Source organism: Euprymna scolopes, chromosome 15 (assembly GCF_053919585.1).
Source record: "Euprymna scolopes isolate OS-2025 chromosome 15, ASM5391958v1, whole genome shotgun sequence".
NCBI lineage: Eukaryota > Metazoa > Mollusca > Cephalopoda > Sepiida > Sepiolidae > Euprymna > Euprymna scolopes.
The window spans coordinates 5,195,202-5,219,601 of NC_136496.1; the positions used below are offsets into that span (position 1 = coordinate 5,195,202).

The 24,400-nt window shown below is 33.0% G+C and overlaps 1 protein-coding gene and 1 long non-coding RNA gene across 6 annotated transcripts in view; one reads left to right on the top strand and one right to left on the bottom strand.

Moving 5' to 3' along the window:
* The window catches only part of LOC145293705 (uncharacterized), an 89,399-nt gene extending 76,416 nt beyond the window's left edge, over positions 1-12,983 (top strand). Inside the window, exon 2 of the long non-coding RNA XR_013869752.1 lies at positions 12,740-12,983. This is a non-coding gene — a long non-coding RNA (uncharacterized LOC145293705). The remainder of the gene's footprint in view (positions 1-12,739) is intronic.
* Positions 1-24,400, bottom strand: part of LOC145293702 (general vesicular transport factor p115-like) — a 129,882-nt gene that overhangs the window by 67,081 nt on the left and 38,401 nt on the right. For all 5 annotated transcript variants that reach the window (XM_080140130.1, XM_080140133.1, XM_080140132.1 and 2 more), the window contains 4 exons: positions 23,093-23,214; positions 21,488-21,646; positions 15,878-15,998; positions 11,918-12,102 (listed from right to left, as the gene is read on the bottom strand). In XM_080140130.1, coding sequence (XP_079996256.1) covers positions 11,918-12,102; positions 15,878-15,998; positions 21,488-21,646; positions 23,093-23,214 — 587 coding nt within the window. The remainder of the gene's footprint in view (positions 1-11,917; positions 12,103-15,877; positions 15,999-21,487; positions 21,647-23,092; positions 23,215-24,400) is intronic.

Below are 24,400 nucleotides of genomic sequence, written 5' to 3' on the forward strand. Positions count from 1 at the left end.
ATTTCACATCAAGTGATACTCCAATAGTGCGTGGACTATTTAATATTTAGTTTATTTCGCTAACAAATAAGTATTTGTTAATTTACTTAATACAGGATAGTATGGCGCATGTCAGCCATGTTGGTTACCTTTATGTTAGAACTACAGGATCAAAAACACCCACTATTTTGTTTTCTGGATGCTTATGGATTTTTTTTTTTTTTTTTTTTACTGCCTGAGAAAACTTTTATGCCATTTTTTATTTGGAAAAATTATTTGATTTTGAAAATAATTAAAAAAAAAAAAAAAAATGATTTCAACAATTCTCGTTCATTTTTATGGCGATTTTCTTATTTATTTTAAAATAAATTATGTTAAACTGATTTCTTTTTAATCGTTTCCAAAATTTATAATCTCCTAAATTAGAGAAGACTAGAAAATGATCTTCTCAAAGTAGTGAAAAATAAGTTTACAAATTACCCAAATATGAAAATAGTGTTGTGTATTATTTGGATTATTCAAACCACTACCCTCATCTTGAGTGTTATTTTTACGTTTCGGTTGATGTAACCTTTGACCTTACTCACGGATGCCTTGTTGAACTCTGGAATCTGTACAGAATTTCAAACAAGACCTTTTATTTAATCCACAGCCATGACCAGATAGAAGTCTTCAGTAATTTGCAAATTATATTCTTTGTATCATCCGTACTGAGAATCAACCCTTCAACCTTCAGAGTCTCAGAACTCAATTTTAACTTAGTACTTTATCTGTTATGCCACGGAATGCTACACCTCAAGAAGGTTTGAGGTTACATCACCCAAAATATTGTGAAAATAATACTTAAGATGAGAACAGTAGTCTAAAGAATCTAAATATTATGAATAATCAATCCTCATCTCAAAAATTCAGAAATATAAAGTTATTGTGTGAGGTGTTTAAAGTTGAACCTTAATAAAATTTAAGTGAAGATAAAACTTTGATTCTGTCCAGCAAATTTTCCTTTGTTATCGCTCTACCAGAAATATGAGAATGATACTCAAGATGAGAACAGTAGTCTGAATAATTCAAATAATCGAAATTATGAATCTCCATCTCAAAAATTCACTGAATGTTGTATCTTGCTGTAGGCTAATACAGCAGCAACCAACATGGTTGACAATCATATACAAAGTAAAACTTAAAAAAATAAAAACCAAAACCATTTTGTTTATCGAAATGCAAATTATGTTTTCCGAGTGGTCTACTATTGGAGTGCCTATCTCTAAAATTGGACTATTAAAAAAAAAAAAAAAAGATATAAAAGTTATTGTCATGGCGGTGTGATTTTTCAAAAAGCACCAAGACAATATCTGGCTGGGATCAGAAAAGAGAGAGAAGAAAGTGGAAGGTAATATTTTGTGCACTGAATTTAAACAAAATTCCAAACTTAATCTTTCATTTATGTAAAACATTTACTCTTAAAAGACAATTCCTTTGCATCACTATTTAACATCCACTTTGTTTTAGGTGCCATGCAGTTCTATAAGCGGCTCTGTCTGTTGGACTATCTTAAATTTGAAATTGCATTTTCTTTGCTAAACGTGCAGATGCAATGAACAAATCTTATATTTGCGTTAAATTCTTATTCGTCTTCTTAGAAGAAATTTTGATACTTGTCTAGAATTTCTCCTATATTAAAAAACAAAAAATAAAGAAAAATATGTATGATGTATGTATCCATGACAAAACAAAAATATCATATTCCAAAAATCACATAAATTGATCAAAGTTTTATTTTTATAAAGAAAATCATTATGTGACTACTACAAATTCGTAGAAATTACAACATAAATCTAGCAAATATGAATTATTTTTTAGTTACTTCCCTTGTTTTTATTAGAATGTTTTTCAAAATGGCTGGCAAGAGTTTCCTCAGTTTGATTTTCTTATTTAAAAATAAAACTACTTGATCAATTTATGCGATTTTGGAATATGATATGTTTGCTTTGTCACAGGTATTCATATCCTGCAAATTTTTTCTTTATTTTTATTAATATTGAGGGAATTCTGTACAAGAACTGAAATTTTATAACAGCACTTGTTATTCACAAATGTTAACAATTATGTGCTGATCAGGCTTAACGTTGCTTCACTTTGGTTAAAAATACATTTTCTTTTTCATGTGCGGTTATACTGCTAAAGCGTGGGTCAGCATTGGATTTTTCCATCTAGATTTCTTTGTGACCAAACCATAGTCGGGTCCTTATTTACTTGTCTTCCAACAATGGCAAGGTTAGGCACAAAGTTTTTAATGTGGAGAAAATGGCAGCAAACGAGACGGAAACTGACAGGAACATCCTAATACCAGTACCTCGTCTTAGATATATACCATTCTTTGGGGTACTTGCGCCAAGTCAGGGGTAATTGCACCAACTAGCTAAAAGTGCTCATTTGGCAACCACGTATATAAAGAGCATTTTTTTTTTTAGTCAGCGCAATTGCCCCAAAGTATGGTAGTCGTGTGCCATTTCTTTTCATCTTTTAGCATAAGAAATATCGAATGTTGAAAAGAAAAAAAAAATAATAATAATTCCTTGATTAGAACCTAGTTTTCAAATTTAACAAGTCTGAAGGATGTTGGCGATTATGTCGGTTGAAATTTTGGGAATATAACAGAGATGAACCTATTAATTTGCATAATTCAAATGTAACAAATATTATTGTCTCGTTTAAGGCGTTCTAAAAAATTGTATACTTGATCATCATATTCGGTTTAACATTCGTTTTAGGTGTTCGCATGTGTTGGATGGTTTGTGGAAATTGACTTCCAAACTATCCTACCTCTGACCAGATCTTTAGTTATCCCTCTTTCGCTCAAATCCATCCTTATTTCCTTGCATGTTTTCCTTGGCCTTCCCTTGCCAGCTGACCCTGCTATCTCAACTGTTCTACATCTAGCCAGATTTAATTTTTTATATGGTGAATGATAAATAGTAACAACTATTATCATGCAGACTGATTTTTTGGTGTTGACGTGAAGAAAATGCAATGAATTTTAGAAAAAAATCTCTAAGTGACATTGGCTGTGACCTGTGAATAATACTTTGTTAAGGGCAGGGAGGGGGGGGGCAATTTATACCGTGCACATTGACAATATATTCAAATGCTGCAACAGATTTGGTGAGAAGACAGAAAAAGAGTGAAGTGAAAGTCACTATTACTGTGATGACTATTACAAAAAATTTTTTTTTAAATAATTAAAAATCGGTTCCTGTCCAAAATCTTCCTCATATTAAAAAAACAAAAATAAAAAATCTGTATAATATATATACTTGTGATGAACCAAAATTACTGTATTCCAAAAGTGAAATAAAGTAAGTAGTTTTATTTTTATAAAGAAAACCCATTTTAAAACAATTAATGGTAATTTGTAGGCATTACAGCATAAATCTAGTATGAATTATTGTGAGTCATCTCCCTTTGTTTCTTGACATTTTTTCCAAAATGGCAGGTGAGGCAGTCACTTCACTCACAAAATTTGATTTTCTATAATATAAATCTCACCTGTGTTTAAATGTATGTACGTCTGCCTAAAACTTTCGACAGAGGCGACGAATTTTCACAAGATCAGTATCGTTTTGAAGCTCGACCCTTCGGACGACAAATATCGAAAAATTGGCTCAAAATATTAATTCCTTCAACCTCAACTGGGCACTTTTCTACAGAAAGAGGTCGCTTTTTTGCTGATATTTTCGAAAGTCATCTCCTCTTTTTGATTGACTAGCCTTAATTTAAACCTTTGCCACTTCCGGTTTGACGATGGGCACAACAGCAAGGACGTCACTTTTTTTTTTTTTTTCACATTCTTTTCCTCCTTTGCGGTATGGGTTTGAGCCTGCCTACTACCACTTTTTTTTTTTTGCTCAACACACACCTCCAAACACCCAGGCAATGCTGGGCACCCAGGCTAGTCTTATATAAAAATAAAACTTCTTGATCAATTTAAGTGATTTTTGGAATATATCTTTTTGTCATGGTTACATACATCATACAGATTTTTCTTTAATTTTGTATTTTCAATATAGGGGGAATTCTGGACAAGGACCTTCAAATGTTACTAAAATTTACAGACAATAAAATAACAAAAGCTTAATCAACTTTTTATCAGATTCCTTTGTTACGTGCATAAATGTGTAATTAATTTGATATTACATTGATTCTGTTCACTATTGTGTTTTAGTAAAGTAGTTAAACCTAAGCATTTTTCATAATTAAGATTATTTATTCCTTTTAATAAATGGCTTCTATTTTTTTTTGTACACTTAATTCCAACTCTTAGGTTAATACTAAAATAATAATCCAGACTTTCCAGACTTTAAAGGTTTCTCTAATATGGCTAAAAATAATAAAAATTAATAAAAATTTAACAAAAAAATTAACTGATTTGCAAATGGCTTTAAAGTTGACAATATTGTTAGACTAATAAATATATTGCTTTAGAAATACTAGGTTATTATCGTAAATGATTATATATAAAAAAAATATAAGTAAATATGCTCCTCATGAAAAATAAAAAAGCACAAAGGAACCACTTTCAAAAAGGCCACATAATAAAATTTCAAATGAAATAAAAATCTTTTCTATAAATAAACAAATAAAAAAGGGCACTTTGCTACAATCACACAACCATGAAAGAAGCATCTTTAAAAAATAAAACAAACAAAAACGCTTGTTATTTGAGTGAATAGACTGATGATTTCTGCATTTTGATAAGTTTTTTTTTTTTTTTAATTAGATGTAACTATCTGAAGTTGCCCAGGAGTAAATTTGCACCCCCTTCCATTTTTAATGGAATTTTCAAAATTTAATTATCACCAAGTTTGAAAAATGAAAGAACAAAGAAACACTACTTAGGAACGAACTTAAAACTAAACTGCTTTCAAATTGACAGAATAGACAAAATGTCATTGATTATTCAGCAAAATAAATCATTTGCCTAACCTGATATGGCTCACTTTGTTGTCCCAGATATTTGTCTATGGCTATATTTCTTTTTAGGATAGCCACTGTCATCTTTCCTCAGCAGACAAGTTTATTAATCCAAATGTCAAAGTGTTTGTATTTCATATTAATTTCAGTGTTATGTGACCAGGTTTTAAGAGTTTATTGGTTAAATATTTACACACACACATACATGTTTTATTTATATAGAAGATTAAATACTCCCCCCCCCAAAAAAAACGCGCACACACACACACACACTAAGGTCAAAAAGTAAGTAGTAAGCAACTTCTCTCGTATTTGTACATTTTGTTTTTCTAAATTTTCCCGAGCAACGCTAGGACGCAGATTTTGCTTATATAATACAGAGACAGACAAAATGATTACAATGGCAAGAATACTGTGTAGATAAGTAAAATGTAAAAAAAAACACAAATCACTTTGTTTGCTATGAAAATGTACAAAGATTATAAAACTGAAAGACTATTCGATTCCATTCATTAAAAATTTGGCTAAATTAAAAAAGAAAAAAAAGAAAAAAAAAAGAAAAAAAAGAATAAAAAGAAAAAAAAGAAAAAAAAAAGAAAAAAAAGAAAAAGAAAAAAAAAAGAAAAAAAAAAGAAAAAAAAAAGAAAAAGAAAAAAAGCTTCTTTTCATGGTGATGTGATTGTAAAGGGGTTCATTTTTATATCAGCTTCTATCTATTTTTTTTTTTTATTAATTTCAATTTTTTCTTGCAATGAAAAACATTTTGATAAATAAAATAACTGTCAGAGATCTTTTAAAGTAAAAACAAACAATTATTTGGATCCAGAAAAGTGCCAAATATGTTTTCTTGGCAAAAAAGAACTAATTTTCTTTCTATAAAAAAAAAAAAACATAATAAAACGAATCTGATCTCCATCAAAACATAAAAGAAGACATAAAAATCTTTTGAATTTTTTTTTTTTTTTTTTTTTAATACAAACCATTCATTTTTTTTACATTAAATTAATTTTTTTTTTGAGCGCGAAACTAAAATTTTAAATAGTTAATAGACCAATTTTAGTAAATTGTTTCCAAAAGAAAAAAAATCTTCATCAGAGTAGGGTTAGAATTAAAATTCAAGTTGAACAAGATATAAAAATTATAGATTCAATAAAATTCGCACAATGCTTGAAAAAAATTTACAAATTAAAAATCACCAATTATCTTCATGATGTTTAGTTTACTGTGCATTTTAAATGTTGGATGGTTTTTGGAAATTTCAAACGAACTTATTTATTGCCAGGTTTTCATATCCCCTGTCTCTCAAATCCTTGCCTTCCCATATTTTCCTTAGCTTTCTCCAGTAACAATAAAAAAAGCTGAACATATATTGATGAAGATAGTATTACTATTCTTCAAAAAAGTGTCACAGTATGAAAATAAAATACTCCTGATGTAATCCGCTGTGTAGAAGAGTCAGATAAATCTTAAGATTGAGCATTGCTACCACATTTGGGGAGAAACCACCCAGAGAACATGGCCTTAACAGAGTAAAAAATTGACTTCAAAATCCATTGGTTGTGGAGTTAGAGAGAATTGGAGGTTTTGGAAGGACTTATAGTCGGACTTGTAAGAATGCAAGGAGTTGAAGTTAGAGATGGGGTTGGATTTTTTCCTCTTCAGATACATTCTAAGAAAAGTGTGTCTTGTTACTTTCTTCTCTTCTTTAACCACCAGTGCTCGGATTCCTGTTTCTATCAAAATGACTGGCTTTCTTCTTGAAGAAACCCATTGTTTCGATAAGCTTTTAAAACTAAGTTCATCTCTAAAATGGAAGACATATCCAGTCTGTTGCTAAGGTGACTGGCAAAATGGTTGTATCATTCCACTGCTCTAGAAAGTACCTGATACCCTATGCAATCGACTACCTATAAAAAGTCACATATGTCTTAAGATTCAATACTACATCTGGGGAAGTGCTGCTTTGAGCACACTTTATCGGCTCGATAAAGTACAAAATTGACCTTGCAGTCTAGTGGTGAATAATATTTTCTTTTTTTTTTTTTTTTTTTTACAATCCCTTTCTCAATGACACATTGCTAGTCATCCTCAACTTTATCATCATTTTCATGACAACTGCTTGTCTCCATTCTAATCTTGAGTTTCTCATTGTAAGAGAATCACAGCAAAAACTCGTCTTACTACCACAACTGCAAAGATTTTTTTCTTTTTTCATGTACATAACATAAAACAAAATTTCCACGAGTTTCTTTTCAAGAACTTCCATCTATGGAACATGAGACCACAAGATTGCTTCCCTGGCGGTTACAACATGATCATTTTCAAATTCAATGACAACAAATACTTGTGATAAACCGTCTGCTTAAGTAATCAAATTTTGAACATTATTTTCATTCGTTTTTAATCATTTCATGTTATTCATCATCAAACTGTCAATCTTTGCATCTTGTTAACTCTTATCTTGTGGGTGGTACTCAACATACAATAATGAATTCTATCAAGGCATGGCTGAATGAATGAGAGCATGCTACCTTTGTGAATTAAATAAAAGGTTCCATTCGAAATTCCATGAAGATTCCCAAGTTCAACCAAATACATCTGAAGAAAGTCAAAGATTACATTGATCAAAACGTCTGAATCACGCTCAAGATGAGAACAGTAATCCAAACAAAGTTTGGTCAATATTGACTTAGTTTATGTTTATACTGATCCTTACAGAGAAAACCATTTTAGACTCTTGGGTTATGCTCAATCAATTTTCTATTTAAAAGTTTTGGAGGCGATTTCTATTTCCAATAGACCAGGGTTTCCCAAACTTCAAGACACCAGGGAACCCCTGAGCAGGGCAAACATTTTTCATGGAGCACTAACAAGATAATTTCTAAAATAAATATGAAAAACATTAATTTCAAATTTTAACTTATACTTGTTCATTAGTTGTTCCTTTTTCGTGATTTTACTATATTTTCGGGTTTACAATCATTTTTTTGTTTTTGATTAATCAAAAATTGTTGCATTTTTTTTTATTTATTTTCATTTATCTTTCCATGAACCATTCTGAAATTCTTTACACCTGCAGTTATGAATCATATCTCTTTCCAGTAAAAAAGAATAATAATTAAATGTCTGCAGTCATTTAATGTTTCTATATAAAGCATTTGGTCCGCTTTAAGAAAGGGCTTCCTGAGCTCCTCAACCTCATTCACAGAGTCCACTTTGAGAAACCCTGCAATAGACAACCTCCATTGTGCAAAGAGAACAAATTTGTTTATTCTCTCAATCTTTTACGAATATTATAAGGATTTCAAATCAAACAATTTTTTCTGTTATATTCAGTCTTACTTCTGACACTGCTCTTCTGCTAAATATTTACTCCAAGATTTTTCTGGACAATTTATTCAAACGAACCACTAATTTTTATCAGTGTTTTGGCTTCATTTTGTACCCATCAATATTTCTTAAAGGAAAATTCAATAAATATTTAAATGATTTTGAAAATGGAAGTAATAATAATTTTAAAAGGAGAAAAAATTTTGAATTTTCAAAATAACTTTTGAGATTTATTAAATGAGATGAAGTTTACAGACAAAATTCTTTTTACATGATGAATATATATATATGTGTGTGTGTGTGTGTGTGTGTGTGTGAATGATGTAGTTTGTTTGAAGCATTGTGCGTATTGTATAAAAAGTTGTGTTTGAAGGCTATGGCAATACAGTTTGGTAGAAAAACACTGTTGGATACGAGACAAGGTGAACAGATTAAATGACAATATTGAAAGATTATAATACTCAACTGAATGGTTGTATACATTTTTTTCTTCTTTCTGAAGCTGAGGTTTATCTAAAAACATTTACACAACATAACACCACAATACCATTCTGTTTCGACACATGTGGGTACATAAATATTTTATAATTGAAAATTTTTGAAATCTTTCAAGATTGTCTTTTTACCTTGTTTCATATCCAATGTTTTCTATGTGACTATATTGTCAGTCTTCAAACACAACTCCTTATATGTATGGTTTTTTTTTATATGATGAAGATATTTTTTTAAATGATATATTTTTTAAATGATGAAGATATATTTTTTAAATGATGAAGATATATTTTGACAAAACTTTCAAAAATAATAATCGAGAAACTCCATGAAAAAAAGGGTAGAAATAAAAATTAATGTATTAAAGTTTTTTTTTTTAAATGTGACCCAATGAATGAAATTAAAATGATGACAATGTGGGGTCATGCAGTACAAATCAATACTAACTGAAATAGTTGTTGTTGCTATGGTGACAAACACAGAAATGGATTAGCAGAGGATGCGGCATTATATGTTTACAAGCAAGATGCACACAAATGGACACAATGTTTTTGTTGCAAATATAATTTGGACAACTTTTGCTTTCTTTCAAATATATACTTTGAACACATCCAAGAATTTCTAAAAGACACTGTCAGTTTGTCTGTCACACTTTTAAATCAGCATTTTTATCATAAAACGGCACATACTGATTATCCATACCGAATAACCAAAGATAACCCTGGTGATGTGGATTGTGGATAATAAAATGGATTATCATCTAGTCGGTTCCATAGCACCACTTTCATTTATGGATGTTGGCATTAAACTATTTCAAGAAATTTATAGAACAATTTGTGACAGATTTTAAAAGTCAAGAATACGATGACTTCATTCATTAATTTATATATTAATATATAAATTAATGAATATATGATGATTCCATTAAGATATTTTGATCAACAAGTGACAACAAAATTTGATTTTGTCATTTTTTTAAGATTAAGCATCAATTCTTACAATTGTTAAAAATGTCCAAATTTATATCTGAAGTGAAGAGACATGCCTGAAAGTGAGAAGAGAGGATTTAAATCATGCACAATCAACAGCTTTTGGTCTACCCATTGGTAGAAAATAAGGGGGGGGGGAATAAAATTTAAATAAATGTGATACCATAGCACCGTCTGCAGGTGATTAGTATTTTATAAACAGTAAATTAGGATTTCATTGAAAGATTAAGAAATCACAAAAGATTTTAATGTTTATGGTAGAAGAAAATTAATTCAAATATTTCTACAACATTAAATATTTAATATAAACAGCAAAACTTAACACTTTTTTTACTGTTATTCACCACGAACAAGGCATATTGCCACTTGGACATTAGGGACTACTATTTGGGACAAGCCTACAAGAGCACTATGTAGGAAGTTGAGCCGAGAGCTATCTGTTCACATTACATTTAAATTTCTGCATGTTAGTACAAACAGGGAAAAAGGAAATAAGGAGGGAATTCCAAAGTCTAGCAATTCGAGGGAAGAAACTGAGTAAAAAGCTTTCTGGTATCTACGAACCACTATAGTGACGAGGTGGAATTTGGTGCTTGCTGGATTAGTTGGGAGTATGTATGTTGAGGGAGTACAAGTGTTAGGAATTTGTCAGAGCACATTTCATTAAAATACTTGTAAAATAGACACAGAGATGCAACATTGCGGTGACGTGACAGGGGTTGAAGCTTGATTGATAATGTGGGACTTATTAAATTAGGAACTCTTTTTTTGGACACTGTCTAAAAGGGAGAGACTAATGGTAAATGCAACAACCCAGATGTGGTAACAATACTCCATGCATAAGTGAATTATGGCTTTGTAGATATGTAGGACACTCACAGGTGTGAGTCATTTTTGAGCAGAGTATTTGTTCCAATTCATGTTTCCTGTGAATGTTAAGCTGGGGAGTTTGAATAATAGGATGTTATTAGTCATGCCAATTGGTGGTTGAGAAGTTTTTTTGTAATTTATAATTGTTTAATTAAAAACAAAACACTTATTCTTTCATATTCATTCTGTTACAAGACTTATCTTGGAGATCAATGCATTTTGTAAAGACAGGCTTTAATGTGTATGTAGTCCAACATAATCTTATTTAAAGCACACAAAACCACTTGAGTGATGGCGCTACGTCAGACTGATGTACATTTGAAACAGAAAATACAATATGAGATCATCTTTCAAAACAATACAAATCGCAGGGTACAAAAGCGGATAGCAATAAGATTTTAAAGGTCAAATCACTACGTGTGCATGCACGAAAAGAAATTGATTCAATTTCTTTTTCCTCCGACACCAGATTAGATAACAAAAAGAAACGCACCACAGTTTTGCCTTAGCTCAAATCCAGATTGAGTAAAATTATCCAAAGGATGCAATAGAAAGAAATACCGAGTGCGAGTTAAAGTTATTTCACACCTCATAGAAAGTCAATATTCCAAAATAATATCAACATGATTCTTCGTATTGTTTGGATTGTCAGAATGCATGTTGCCTTTACACAATGCCATACCAAAACAACACTCACCCTAAGCGGATTGAATCGGCTTTCTACAAATGAGAAAGTCTCATGGATGTATAAATTTTATAAGTGAACTGTAGTCGCAATGACAGTTACACAAATTGAAGTGAACCGATGGGGAAAGTGGGACTTGCTATAATACTTCCATATGGTAACATGTACTTCAATGCCTGATATGGACCATACATCGTCTCATTAGCAAATTATTCAGCAGGAAGAGAAAAGATATTAGTCCATGGATATCCCTGATGGCTTCCCAATCACAATACACACTGAATCGTCTTATTCGGATTCTTTGGACTACAGCTCCCATATTTGAGAAAATAACTCAAGATGAGAACAATAGTCCAAGAATCCAAATAACTAATCCTCATCTCAAAAATTCAGAAATAGGATGATTCTTGTCCATAAATCAAGCTGCAGGTGGTCTTATGGTGACTAACGAAAACAAATATGGAGGAAAAGGAGGAGGAGGAAGCGAAAAAGGCGAAGAGGTAAAAAGGAGGAGGAAGCGAGGAGGAGAAAAAAGGTAATTTTCCACCAAATATCTGACGTTGCTGCTGCTTGAAGCAAGGTCGATTGCCGGCACACTCACTTGAAACATAAGATGGATGTTGGTAACTTTCTGGGCTGACCAGCCAGCAGACTGTGCGGTCGATTCAAGATCAAAAAAAGGGGTCAGTTTTTGAATGTAGCTGCCTTCCTTGAAAAAGTTTTGGTTCGACGTGTTTGTTTTCATCAGATTCAACAGCAACAACAAGCAGTCCTCCACCACAATACCTGTGCGATTTTTTTTTGTTTAAAAGATAAAAAAACACACAAAGAAATAACTAGAATGAGAAGAAAAAAAAATCATTTACAAACAAAAAATCATTTACAAAAAAAAAAAAAAAAAAAATCATTTACAAAAAAAAAATCATTTACAAAAAAAAAATCATTTACAAAAAAAAAATCATTTACAAAAAAAAAAAAAAATCATTTACAAACAAGACACATATTCAAAAATATTCAAAACATGTAAACAAAGTTTTGAAATTTTTCAAGTAAGAATTGATAATTTTGTACAGTTTAAATCTTGATTGTCATTTTAAAGTTTTGAACAATGTAACCTTCAACTTCCTTCTCGTACATCTTTTCAAACTCGGAATCTTATAGTCAAACCTAGGAATCTTATAGTCAAACCTAGGAATCTTATAGTCAAACCTAGGAATCTTATAGTCAAACCTAGGAATCCATACAGGATTTTGAACAGAACCTTTTATTTAATCAAAGAGAATATCTCTTGAGTGGTCAGTTTCTAGCCAGAGATATTTTCAGATCTGTGCCCTGCCCTTTCCTTAGGCCAAGTATCTACTCACCAGCGAAACATTCTGCACAGCGCATATTTACAAGTTTTCATTTCTTTTTATTCTTCCAGGGCCAACAAGTGCCAAGCAAGATGGACATCATCCAAAGAACAATCTTGTGTGAAGAAATCCCGAAGCACAAAACGATCACCATGATACATAACAGATTTCCTTAACTCCCCCCCCCAAGCTTTTGTGATTTACCGGATTACAAAAATAAAAATAAAACTGGCAGTCAATTACGGATGAAGTTGATTTGCACTGCAGCCACTTCATGTTTTAATCAATTCCATGTGCTAAGCCAAGGAGCTTTTGCTAGAAATATTGATCATTTAAAGATGTAACAAGCTGAGCATGCACGGTCCCACTCCACAAGTGAAAAATTTACTTTCACCATGACTAATGTTTGTGCAAAATTAAAAAAAAAATTCAAGTTGTGGTTATTGAGAAAAGTTCAAACAAACGAATGGGAGTGAATTACTAGGTTCAATCCCTCCTTTGTCGGGAGGGAGGGGGGGGGACAAATAAAAAGGAAATAAATGCATGCTACAATCAAACAATATCAGTGCGTTGGCCTTTTGGCCAAGATCAAAGTGTAGTATCTGTTCTTCAGATGCTGCACTTCCATTTCTTGTTCTCTTGGTGGAGGAGCAGTCCTTCACAGACAATTTTTCTATTTTTGTACCTTTTCTCCACATTAAAAAAAAAACGACCTTGGTGCCTAACTCTGTCCCGTGGGGAGGCATTGTAAATAGGTACAATCAAATTTGGATGATCATTTTTTGCTGTGTAAATATAAATACATTATCCCGCGCATCATTTATCTAATGATAAATTAACATTTTTTGACAACAGACGCATTCGAACGAACCTTTTGCAAGGAAAGCTGGCATCTGAGAGAAGGTTCACTGGCCAAGCCCTAATTCCAATACAAAGATGTTGTAAGGCAAGATATGAAGGCGATCAACATCAACATTGGTACTGCAGATAATTACTCAAAATGGAAAGGAACCTTGCACCAACATCTGACGGTAGGGGAAAAAGAAGCTGATAAACATTGCTCCAGAGAAACGCAGACAAAAAAAAAAGAGCAACACTTGTCAACAGTGTAGGTCCGACACATATTTGTCACCTTCCTAACACTCTGTTGGTTCACAAGCAATTCTGCTCCAACCAAGCAACTCGGCCAAGAATGTTTCATTCATGGTGAATCCTGACCAACAGAGACTACCTACTACATATGACAACATCAAACTTACATTTGACTATCTTTAAAGTCCAATCTTATTAACAAGGTATCATATGTTATTATTTTATAGCTTATGAGTAATGAATGTATTTATGATTATACAGGATGACTCCTCGTCCCCACAATGCCACTCCTGGAGTTGTTAATAAAAAATTGTTCATAAAAAAAAAAAAAAAAAAACTTTCTACAATCCAACCATATTTGATACAAAATAAATTCACTATGCCCGACTTGTCCACCAAATTTTAGTCATGATTGCCCAACAACCTGTTTTATTTTTATTATTGGAATCCTTTTGAGATGAGCAGTTTATACATTTATTTGTTTGTTTATTTATTTATTTATTTGCAGACTTATCCTCATCTTGTAATTGTTGTTTCACAATGTTTCGGTCAACTATTCCTCTGGCCTTCATCAGGTGATAAACCACAAGAGGATAAGAATGCCGAGTCTCTTAACTGTATCCTCAGTAATTATTGCGTATTGCATAGTTGTTGGACAACTAATCCTCTGGCCAGCTTTGGGTAGGATCGAAACTTCTTTGTTTTTATCGTTATTCAATGATAAGCACACCTGGATCTGGATACTACATGGCACATTTCTCTTACCATTGCTGATTTTTTCAGTTCAGGTATAATCAGAGAATAGTTCTGATTATCTTTAAAATAACTTTTAGAAAGAAGTGACAGTGGCTAAGTGGTTAACGACATGGACTGAAAACCTCGGTGTGCCACACTTCATCAAACCTTGTGTCTAACTTGATAAAGAGGGTTGGTTGGTTGTTTTTTGTTTTACGGCATATCAACCTTTTTCAGGTTATTTAATGCCGAATCTAGTTATTTTGAGGAACGATTTTTAATGAAGTATATATTTTTAAGTCAGATTCTATTTAACCCATAGTTGGGACCCTAACAGGTACTACCACTCCGGGTCAGAGTGGACCTGGGAGCAATGGCAATTAAAGGGTGGCTCCACACTCCCTAAGGCCCGGAAGGTGGGGCCTCACCATCGGATATAGTTTTAGGTCATATCCAGGACCTTTGATAAAGAGGGAGTAAAGATATCGGGAGGTGGGGTGGGGGGATCAGGTTCTACGCATGTGAAGGCCATTCAGGATTAAGCTTCCTACTGATGAGACGATCACTAAAGTATCCACACAACCATTTCAATAAGTCATTTCAAGTATGGGTGCAATCAAACGCACTACATGGGTTGCAATATCAAAACATGCAGTCATTGCTTATTAATGGTTTGAAGATGAGAAAGGATAGCCAGTCATGATCAATATTGAGCATTACCTAGTGGATGTTAAGAAGCATTGTGCAATCTTTGGCAGCCAAACAGTTGTTGTGAAGGATGAACAGTCGCTTCAACAGAATGGGGCAATAGGGTCTTAAAATGCAGAGATGCATATTTGGAGCATCACACTTTACTTTGTGTTTTTCAATAATCTCTTGTTTTTTAGCACCCCCCCCTCATCTCACAACTAATGAATTTGTACATATATTTTTTTGTAAATGAAACATGTCACACCACTGAGGATAATGTTAAGCAGGTTTTTTCCATAGAGTGAATGTGGTATTTTGGTGACTTAAATAGTAATAGTCAGCTAATGTATTTCCTAACTACTGGGGTACCAGAAGCGGTGACAAGGCAAATCAGTTTTTCAGTATTTCTACGTGAAGCGATTTATTGAAATAAAATTTGAGAAAAAGGACATTATTAAAAAATATACAATAAAAAAATATACAATAAAAAATAAATATACAATAAAAATTAACAAAATTATAAAAAGATAAAAATAACACAATTAGTCTTTATTTGTGCTTTTAATTACAAAATTTAAGTTTTTATTTGAAATTTTATAAAAAAATGTTTATGGAATTCTTGAATTATGAAATAAAATTACTGATTCTATTGATCACACGATTAAGAAAAAAAAAGAAAAAGATGTAAATACCTCCATCACTGTTGCCTTCTTCTTTGACAATATCAAGTAATCGTTCGAATGCATTTTCAAAGGCGACAATTTTCTGAATATTTGCATTACCTTTTGTCAACTGAATCAGTAAAAGAAGAGCCTAGAAAAAGAAAAAAAAATCAGGTAAACAAATTTTTAATAAAAATTGCAAAATTGTGTAGAAATCAATTAACAGACAAAAAAAAAAATCTCTGATGCACGTACCCATGACAAAATGAAAATATCATATTCCAAAAGTTATGTAAATTGATAAACTAGTTTTACTTTTAAAGAGAAAATCATTTTTAATCGATTAATGGGAATTCATAGGCATTACAAGAAATCTAGTATGAATTATTGTTGAATTATCTCCTTTTGTCTCTTCAGATTATTTTTTTTTTTTTTTTAATGGAAGGCAAGACAGCCACTCCTCAGATACTCATAAAATTTTATTTTCTTATTTAAAAATAAAAATACTTGATGGATATTAGAGACTACTATTTTTAAGTGAACTTTTCCAAAATGTACACGATCTTGTGACATCATCACTTGATGCGAGCAATGGCGGAAGTTATTTTCACAACATTTCAGTTGATGTAACCTCCAACCTTCTTGAGATGTGTCTTGTCGATGTCGGAAATCTATACCGAATTTTAAACGGAACTCTTTATTTTATCCACAGGGTTAGCTTGCTAACATAGTGTCAGTAATTAATTGTAGTCTTAGAGTCTTCAATCTTTAGTCAAGTGCAATGAATAAAAGTGAGAAATTATTAATCAGTTTTAAGTGACAATCTTCTGGTGGTTGAAGGTTTAATCAATCCTCATTATTGTTAGGTAAACGCCAGGTATAATTATTCAGCTATCTGTCTCTATCCAGTGGAGTAAATAACAGATTGAATCGTGGGAAACTAAGTTGAGTGAGCAAGTGCAGAATGAAAGGATAATGTTGTGACATGTATCAAACTTGGGTGACCGATCAAGTTCCACTGGAAAGTATGCACATGGGGTTTAAAAGTGACATGTCAGGGGTTCCGGTTTGAATAAACTGAGTTAATTTTAGTGAGTTAGATTTGAGACGTCGACCTAACAAGATGGGTTAAGAAAATCTCCCCATGGGGGAGAAGAGGTCTCCGAATGGAGACAGTGAAACCACAGGCCAAGAATGACTCCAATTCTGCTGTGACGAAATGAATGAATAATGAATATATATATAAAAGCATACAGCATCTTGCGCCTGTCTTGCATGAGTTTTCTTTAAACAGAATCCAGCTCCCCAAGATGTTAGTAAATCCCCCAAGAGGAGGAGCGGCAGAAACAGGTATATTGTCATGTTCGTATATTCTACGTTCTGACACGCATGCACAAACAAAGACCATAATTAGTCACGGCCCGTTAAAAAAAGAGTTGAATAACCATTAATACACAAATAGATAAGTTACACAGAGAACATTTTAACATTATGCATGAAACTAAGAATGCAATTATGAATTACTTAAGACTTCTACTCTGTCATGGCTGACAGAAAGAAAGCAGGTTATCCATGTGGATTCTGTTCAAAATTCTTCACAGATTTCAATTTGGCAAGAAAGTCAGAGGTTATATCAACTGAAACGTTATGAAAATAAGATCCAATATGAGAATAGTTATCCGAATAATGCAAATAACAAAAATCACCAAAGAATAAACATTTTTTTCATAAATAATCATATCGCATAATCATGGTGGCACACCGGTTTTTGAAATGACATGGAGCCTGACTAGTACCGAACAGGTAACTATTTAGGAATACCAGGTGTTGTATGTAAAAGGATTGTGACACAAAATACAGATGAAAATGCTTTTAGAAGTATTTTAATACTAGCATGGATACCCAGCGTTGCTAGGGTCAACATGAAGTTTGGTTAGGCCACACACCTGCTATACTAAGAATATTGAGGAGTTTTTCATTATTATATGCCAGCTCCGTCGTTACCCTAAAAAGAATTTCCAAAATAAAAGAACGAATAAAAACATGAAAATGTAAACACGTTTTTATGTTATAAAAATGGTGAGTTATAACTTATTGCGTTATTAAAAGATAAAAAATAGCAGTTAAGACGCCAAAAACTGAGAAGAAAAAAAAAACTGGTAAAAGAAAACGTAAATGAAAGTTTTTTGTTTTTGTTTTAAATAAAGAATCGTAGTTGAATTGAATTGTTTATTTTAAAATAAAAATTCACTGCAAAATCACAGAAATTATTTTATTTAAACGAATTCCAAAAATAATGCTTGAAAGTTTTTAGTTTTAATATCCGCCGAAAAAGAAAACAAAAAGAACAAAGTTGGTGCCCAGGGGAAATAACTGAAACCAGTTTTAAAAAAATTGATGTCGGTAAAAATAAATTAAATGTTATCAATACAAATCAAATTTTAATAATAAACTTAAATAGAACACTTAAAACAATTCTCTCATGATAAACAATAACTAACACACCGCTATTTAATGAAATGGATTTTCCTAAATGTAATATGCAAATGAAGTCACCTCTTAATCGTATATTTTGCAAGAATCATACTATATATATAGGAATGAATGGAATAAGTAATGGACCTTTTGTATTAATCAAATTGTGAACAAACAAGCAAATATGAATTTATATATATATATATAAAACCTGCTAATCAATTGTTGTTGTTTGTGCGTTTTTGAAGCATGTAATCATATGACAGTTTTTCATGTTTTTTATGCAGTCCGTTGTTATATTTGTGACGGCATTCACCTGGAGTGGATTGAGCCAGCTTCAAGTGAATTTGCTGCATCACTAGTAGAGACAGTCCATTCAGGTCTGTCTGCTGCTGATCTCTCAGCATACTTCAGCCATTCGTATTTCCATAGTTGTGCACTGAAGATGCAAGGGCTGGTCATAGCTTCCGAGTCAGCTCTGTGAGCCACATCCTCAGTTGACCACTACTCTTCTTGTGCCATCCCGGTAGCAATGTTGATACTATTACCTTATTTTTCAGGTCAGTTGGTGGACAATGAAGGGTGTGCTCAAACTATCAGAGCCTCCTGATAAGTTCTTCCTCAAGTTTTCAATCAGTTGTATCTTTGCTACATTCCCGGGATTTGTATCTCCGACCACGTCCCAAATGTCAATCTACAACCCTTTAGATTATTATTGTACTCTGCAAGATCTCAAGCTGCACCGGTTGAGCAGTAGACGTCAGACAAGGGAGTGTCGCATCGTATGATACTTCTCTCCATGTTTGCAAATGATTGGGTCAGTTTTGTAACCCGATCTAATGATAGCACATTTTAACCACCCTGTTCCTGTTCTCACGTGGTTGACTGTTTTATATTCGAACCAGGATGCATCTGAGTCGAATTACATCTCAATGTAAAAATCCAACAATAAAAGAAAAGAAAGTGTAAGCCAAACAAAGAAAGAAAAGAGGTTAGCTTATATTAGCTTTTGTCTCGCACATCAATTTCTAATCTATCACAAACTCAATCAGAATAAAAGCAAGGATTAATTACACTCGACCCAGGATGCATCTGAGCCTAGTGGGAGGGCTTCAGAACCCCTGCCCTACTTGATGGCTTCTTGCATTATTATTTTTCATCTTGGTTTCATTCCAAATATATTTCTTTCTCTATCTTGGTTTCCCTTAGCCCCCACCTCTTTCCACTGAAATTACTTTATGTGCCATTCTTCAATTTATTTTGATGGAAAACAAACAAGGAGAAATATTTCATGGTCACAGAAGAGAAAATGAGTAAAACCCCTTCCAAACTTTAAAATGTTTACAAAAGTTAACAAATTTATCTTAACTTGCAAATTAGCTTATAATTATGAACACTGCCTGTTCTCAATTTTGTGGTAGAATTTCAATCTAAACATTCAAGGAATATGAAAAAATTGTCTCTGAGATGGGTATATATGCTGATGACACCAGGCTCTATAACAGACACGACAGGAAAACAAATGAACACATATCTAAGGAAATGGCAGAAACACTAGATGAAGACCTTCAATCTTTAGTGAATGGAGACAAAAATGGATGGTCACATTCAATGCTGCCAAGACTAAACTTGTTTCTTTCAATAATTACAAGAAACCTTCTCTACCAACAATAGCAATGGCCAAAGACTCATTACCTGAAAGTACTTCTTTTAAACTCCTCGGCTTAACGTTCACAGGGAACATGAGTTGGAATAGTTACATTGAGAGCATTGCCAAGGCTGCTGCGAAGAAGGTAGGCTCTCTCTACTGTGCTAGAAAACTACTTACGCCTGAAAGTATCCTGCACCTCTATAAAGCCACCATTCGTCCATGTATGGAGTATTGTAACATTTGGGCTGGTGCTGCTACTAGTTTCTTGCTCCTAGACAAGGTGCAAAATAGAGTCGCCAACCTGATAGGTCCTGAACTGTCATCTAAGCTTCAGCCTCTATCCCATCGATGAAATGTTGCATCCCTCTGCCTGTTCTGCAAATATTTTAATGGTGAATATTCCAACAAATTGCAAGCACTTGTACTCCCTCAACGTAAATACCATCGAAAAACTTGACAAGCAGCTAAATCCCACCCCTTCACAGAGATCCCTAAATGTAAGAGAGCTTCCTTCTCCAGTAGTTTCTTTCTTCAGAACTGCTAGACTTTGGAACTCCCTTCCGGGTCCCTGCTTCCCTAATCGTACTGACATGCAGAAATTCAAGTGTAATGTGAACAGACATCTTGCTGCCCAACTACCTACATAGTACCCCTGTAGCTTATGTCCCTGATAGTAGGCCCTTACATCAAAGTGGCAATGTGTCTTGTTTGGGGTGAAAATGTAATAAAAAAAAAAAAAAAATAAAACATCTGAGATTGGCCACCACAATCCACACATATTCATGAATTTTCTGTATATTGCAATCCAAGTTCTATACTAACATGCTTGGAATCGATCCATTGAACAGGACTTAAACCATAATGTTGATAAATGCTGTCATATTACAGTGGATTCTCCTTCCAAGTAAGCTTTCAGTGATGACACTGCTCTACTTGAGACAAAAGATGTTGGCCTTTTTGTTGGCTCATCCTTCAAGCCATCTAAACATTGCATTCAAGCTGCTAACAAAACAAGAAGCATTCTATTTCTCATATAATGTTCTTTCTGCAAACTCACTCTTGAAATATTTCGGTTATGTTAAAAAAAAAAAAACAAAAAAAAAAACCCTATTTTCTTTACGTCACAAGTGTCACGCTCATACATGAATTCCATAGCTAATATAACATACTGACCCAACGGGTCACGGGTAGTCTAGTTACAAATAAAAAAGAAAAAATTGAAATCTAAATTATTTCAATTCTTAGTGTATACATTTTCAACAACAATTTTAAACTAAAGCTCCTATTTACTTACCTCCCCCATGAGAGCAGAAGATCAGTTTTTAATGTGGGGAAAATCCAGATCAGAAAAAAAAAAAGGGGCACTTTGAATTGGACAATAATAAAGATTGCTTCAGTTTACAAAGATTTCTCCTTCATGGACCGAAGACAGAAAAGACAAAGAGTGTTGTATCAGAACAGATACTACACTTTGCTTCTAAAAAGTGAAGGACTTATTAATAAATGATACTTACATCATTTCTGATAATTTCTCGACTGTCTGACAACAGATCCATTAACTTTGACACGCCCATCGGACTGATTAATATTATTTCTTGAATTTCTTTGTTTTTATTAGATAATAAAATAGTCAACAATTTCACAGTGGGCCATCGGACGTGAAAATCATATTCCTACAAAGAGAAAGCAATACATTGAATAGAAAAAAGGTTATGACCCTTCAGACATCCCTTATTTCAATCAACAACACCATATAAAATTTTAGTGAATAATAACAAAAAAATAATGCTAATAATATGAATAAAAACGATAATTACATAAATAAAAATAATAATATACTAATAAGATAAATAATGATTTTAATACTATCAATAATAAAAAATATTAAGACTCTGCAATATTTAATATATCCTGTGGATTCATGAAATCTAATTTCTTATTAAAGGGTGGAATAAGAAAGGTGTTGCCATAAAGAAAACATAACAGATTTATTTTAAAACTTTTTTGAAAAAAATCAATTTAGGTAAATTGATTATGTGCTGATATTTATTCAATGTAGCTGCCTTTAGCCTCAATCACCGCCTCGATAATGGTCCAGAACTGGGAGCATGCCTTTTTCACAAGCGCCAGCAGGAGCTCGGTGGATAGCAGCGATCAGGCTGGTTTTGGTGTTGTAGAATGTCATGTTGATGATGTTCTCGACGTATGACTAAACCAAGTATCCCAGCAAGTTCAGATGAAGGGAGGAGGGGAGGAGGGCAGTGAGAGAAGGGTACAAAGTTGTAGCACTTCTTCTGAAACCAAGCCTGGGTCGTTGTAGAGTCCTGCTGTCACACCCAGGGTCTGCCAGCAGCCACCTGATTGTACCAGGGGATCACCGCACTCTTCAGCACATCCAGGTACACTTTGGTGTTGGCTTTCAAGTTAACTTCGAAGATGTGCGGTGGCATGATGTGGTCCTCACCTGAAACCATACTGAAGACCATAACCATGGTCAGAAACTTTGTTTTTATCACCCTGCTATCCGTGGCAATCCAGCGATGTATTTAGAGAGTGCTGGCAATAGTCCTGTTGTCACAACTTAGATTGGTAGAGAGCATGAGTTATACAGAGGCACATCTCCAATCTCACTTGTTGAACATTGTATCACTTATGATAGAAGGTTCCTATCGTCCTTGGGATTTGTACACAACTGACTAACTAATAGATGGTGTGCAACAAAAAAAAAAAAAAAGAAAACCGGTTTTCATCAAATGGAAATGGAATCACATTGTCCTTTCGAGGGCGACAATTTTATCTGTTCACCCTGTAAATAATTTGCACTTATAGTGCGTGTGTGTGTGTGTGTGAGACGAGGGGCACAGATGAAAAACCAATATCAATCTATTTTCCATAAGTTAAAAAGAATTTTAATTTCATTATCCCCCATATAGCTTTTCAATCATTTTATTTGGAAACAACTACTCTCCAAATCTTTTGAGACAAGTGAGACCACCAAGGCAAAGAGTCACTTCCTGTTAATATGTTTTCTAAATGAAAAATCTGTTTTATTCTTTCTTTTGATTACAAATAAAAAAAAACAAACAAAAAAAAAGAAATCAATCTGTTATGTTACTTACCTCTAATAATGACAATAATAATGCAACATTTTCAGCATTTTTTATAAAGATTTCTGTGAATTGACCTCCAAGGTCATCTGGAATGTGATTTGGAACTTCATCTTCAATTAAAGACAAAGAATCTAAAAGAAAACAAAATCATTGTAACAAAAATGTTTAAACATTTTCCATCAAATGAAACATCTAACTAGCATGGGTACGTAATGCCGTTTGATGATGACAATCAAGTGCCCCTAATTGGCTGCTTCAATTTGGTTCAGGATTTTTTTTTTTTTTTTTTTTTAACAAGTCACTGTTTATCAAGGCCCAAAGGTCATTCAAGGACAAGGTTTAATGAGTTGGTCACATGGATGATGAGACAAATACCTTTAAGATTGGAGATAATGGTTTAAATTGGGCAAAATTTGATTATTTAACAATTTATTTTGACAAGAATTTGTTAACATTAGACTTGAAAATGACCATGTTGTAGTCAACTGGGAAGTAAACCCCATGGTATTATGTTCTGCAGATGAGTAGTTCTTGAAAAGAAACTTTGCTCATGGAAATTCTCTTTAGTTTTACGTCTACAGAGGAAGAAATCATTTGTTAATAACTGAAAAAATAATAATAGAATGAATTACTATGTGATGCTACCAAATTTGAAAGAAATTTGGAAGCAAAACTGACCAATTATTAATATGAGAGACATGCTGGAATAATATGTGTGATGCTATAAGGAATCTTTCCATGCAGAAACCATTCTAAAACTATACTGTGAAAAGAAAAAGTAAAGACTTTGTATCCATTGACCTATCATGAGGTTATGTAGGTGAGAAAAACTTAAACAGATTTTCAATTGACGTTTGAAAAAGTTTTCAACATCAGAACCAGAAAAATTCAACAATGATTTGAAAAGCGTTTAACATAGTTGAAAAAAGTAAAGAGATAGTTATGTCTCGGTCCTTGGATAGAAAAGACAGAATTTCCACCCATGTTTTACCTTGTCTTCCCCTGTAGACTGAACCTACTACTTTAATTATTCTACTAACTCGACAGGAACTTACATTCACTCTTCCAACATATGTAACAGAGCCGTTAACGCATGTGCAGCAGCAGTGGTATCACACATATGCAAATGAACAAGCTGTGGCAGGAGTTGATGTCACAGCGGAGGAAGAAAAGGAAAAAGAAAAGCGGAGCAAAAATGGATCCACATGGGCGACCAGCATGAGTAAGTATGACAGGAACTTTTAAAACAAGATGCAATCCGAACTTTGAACAAAAAAATTTGGTCTGACAACCATGTGCTGTTGAACAAGCTGCAGA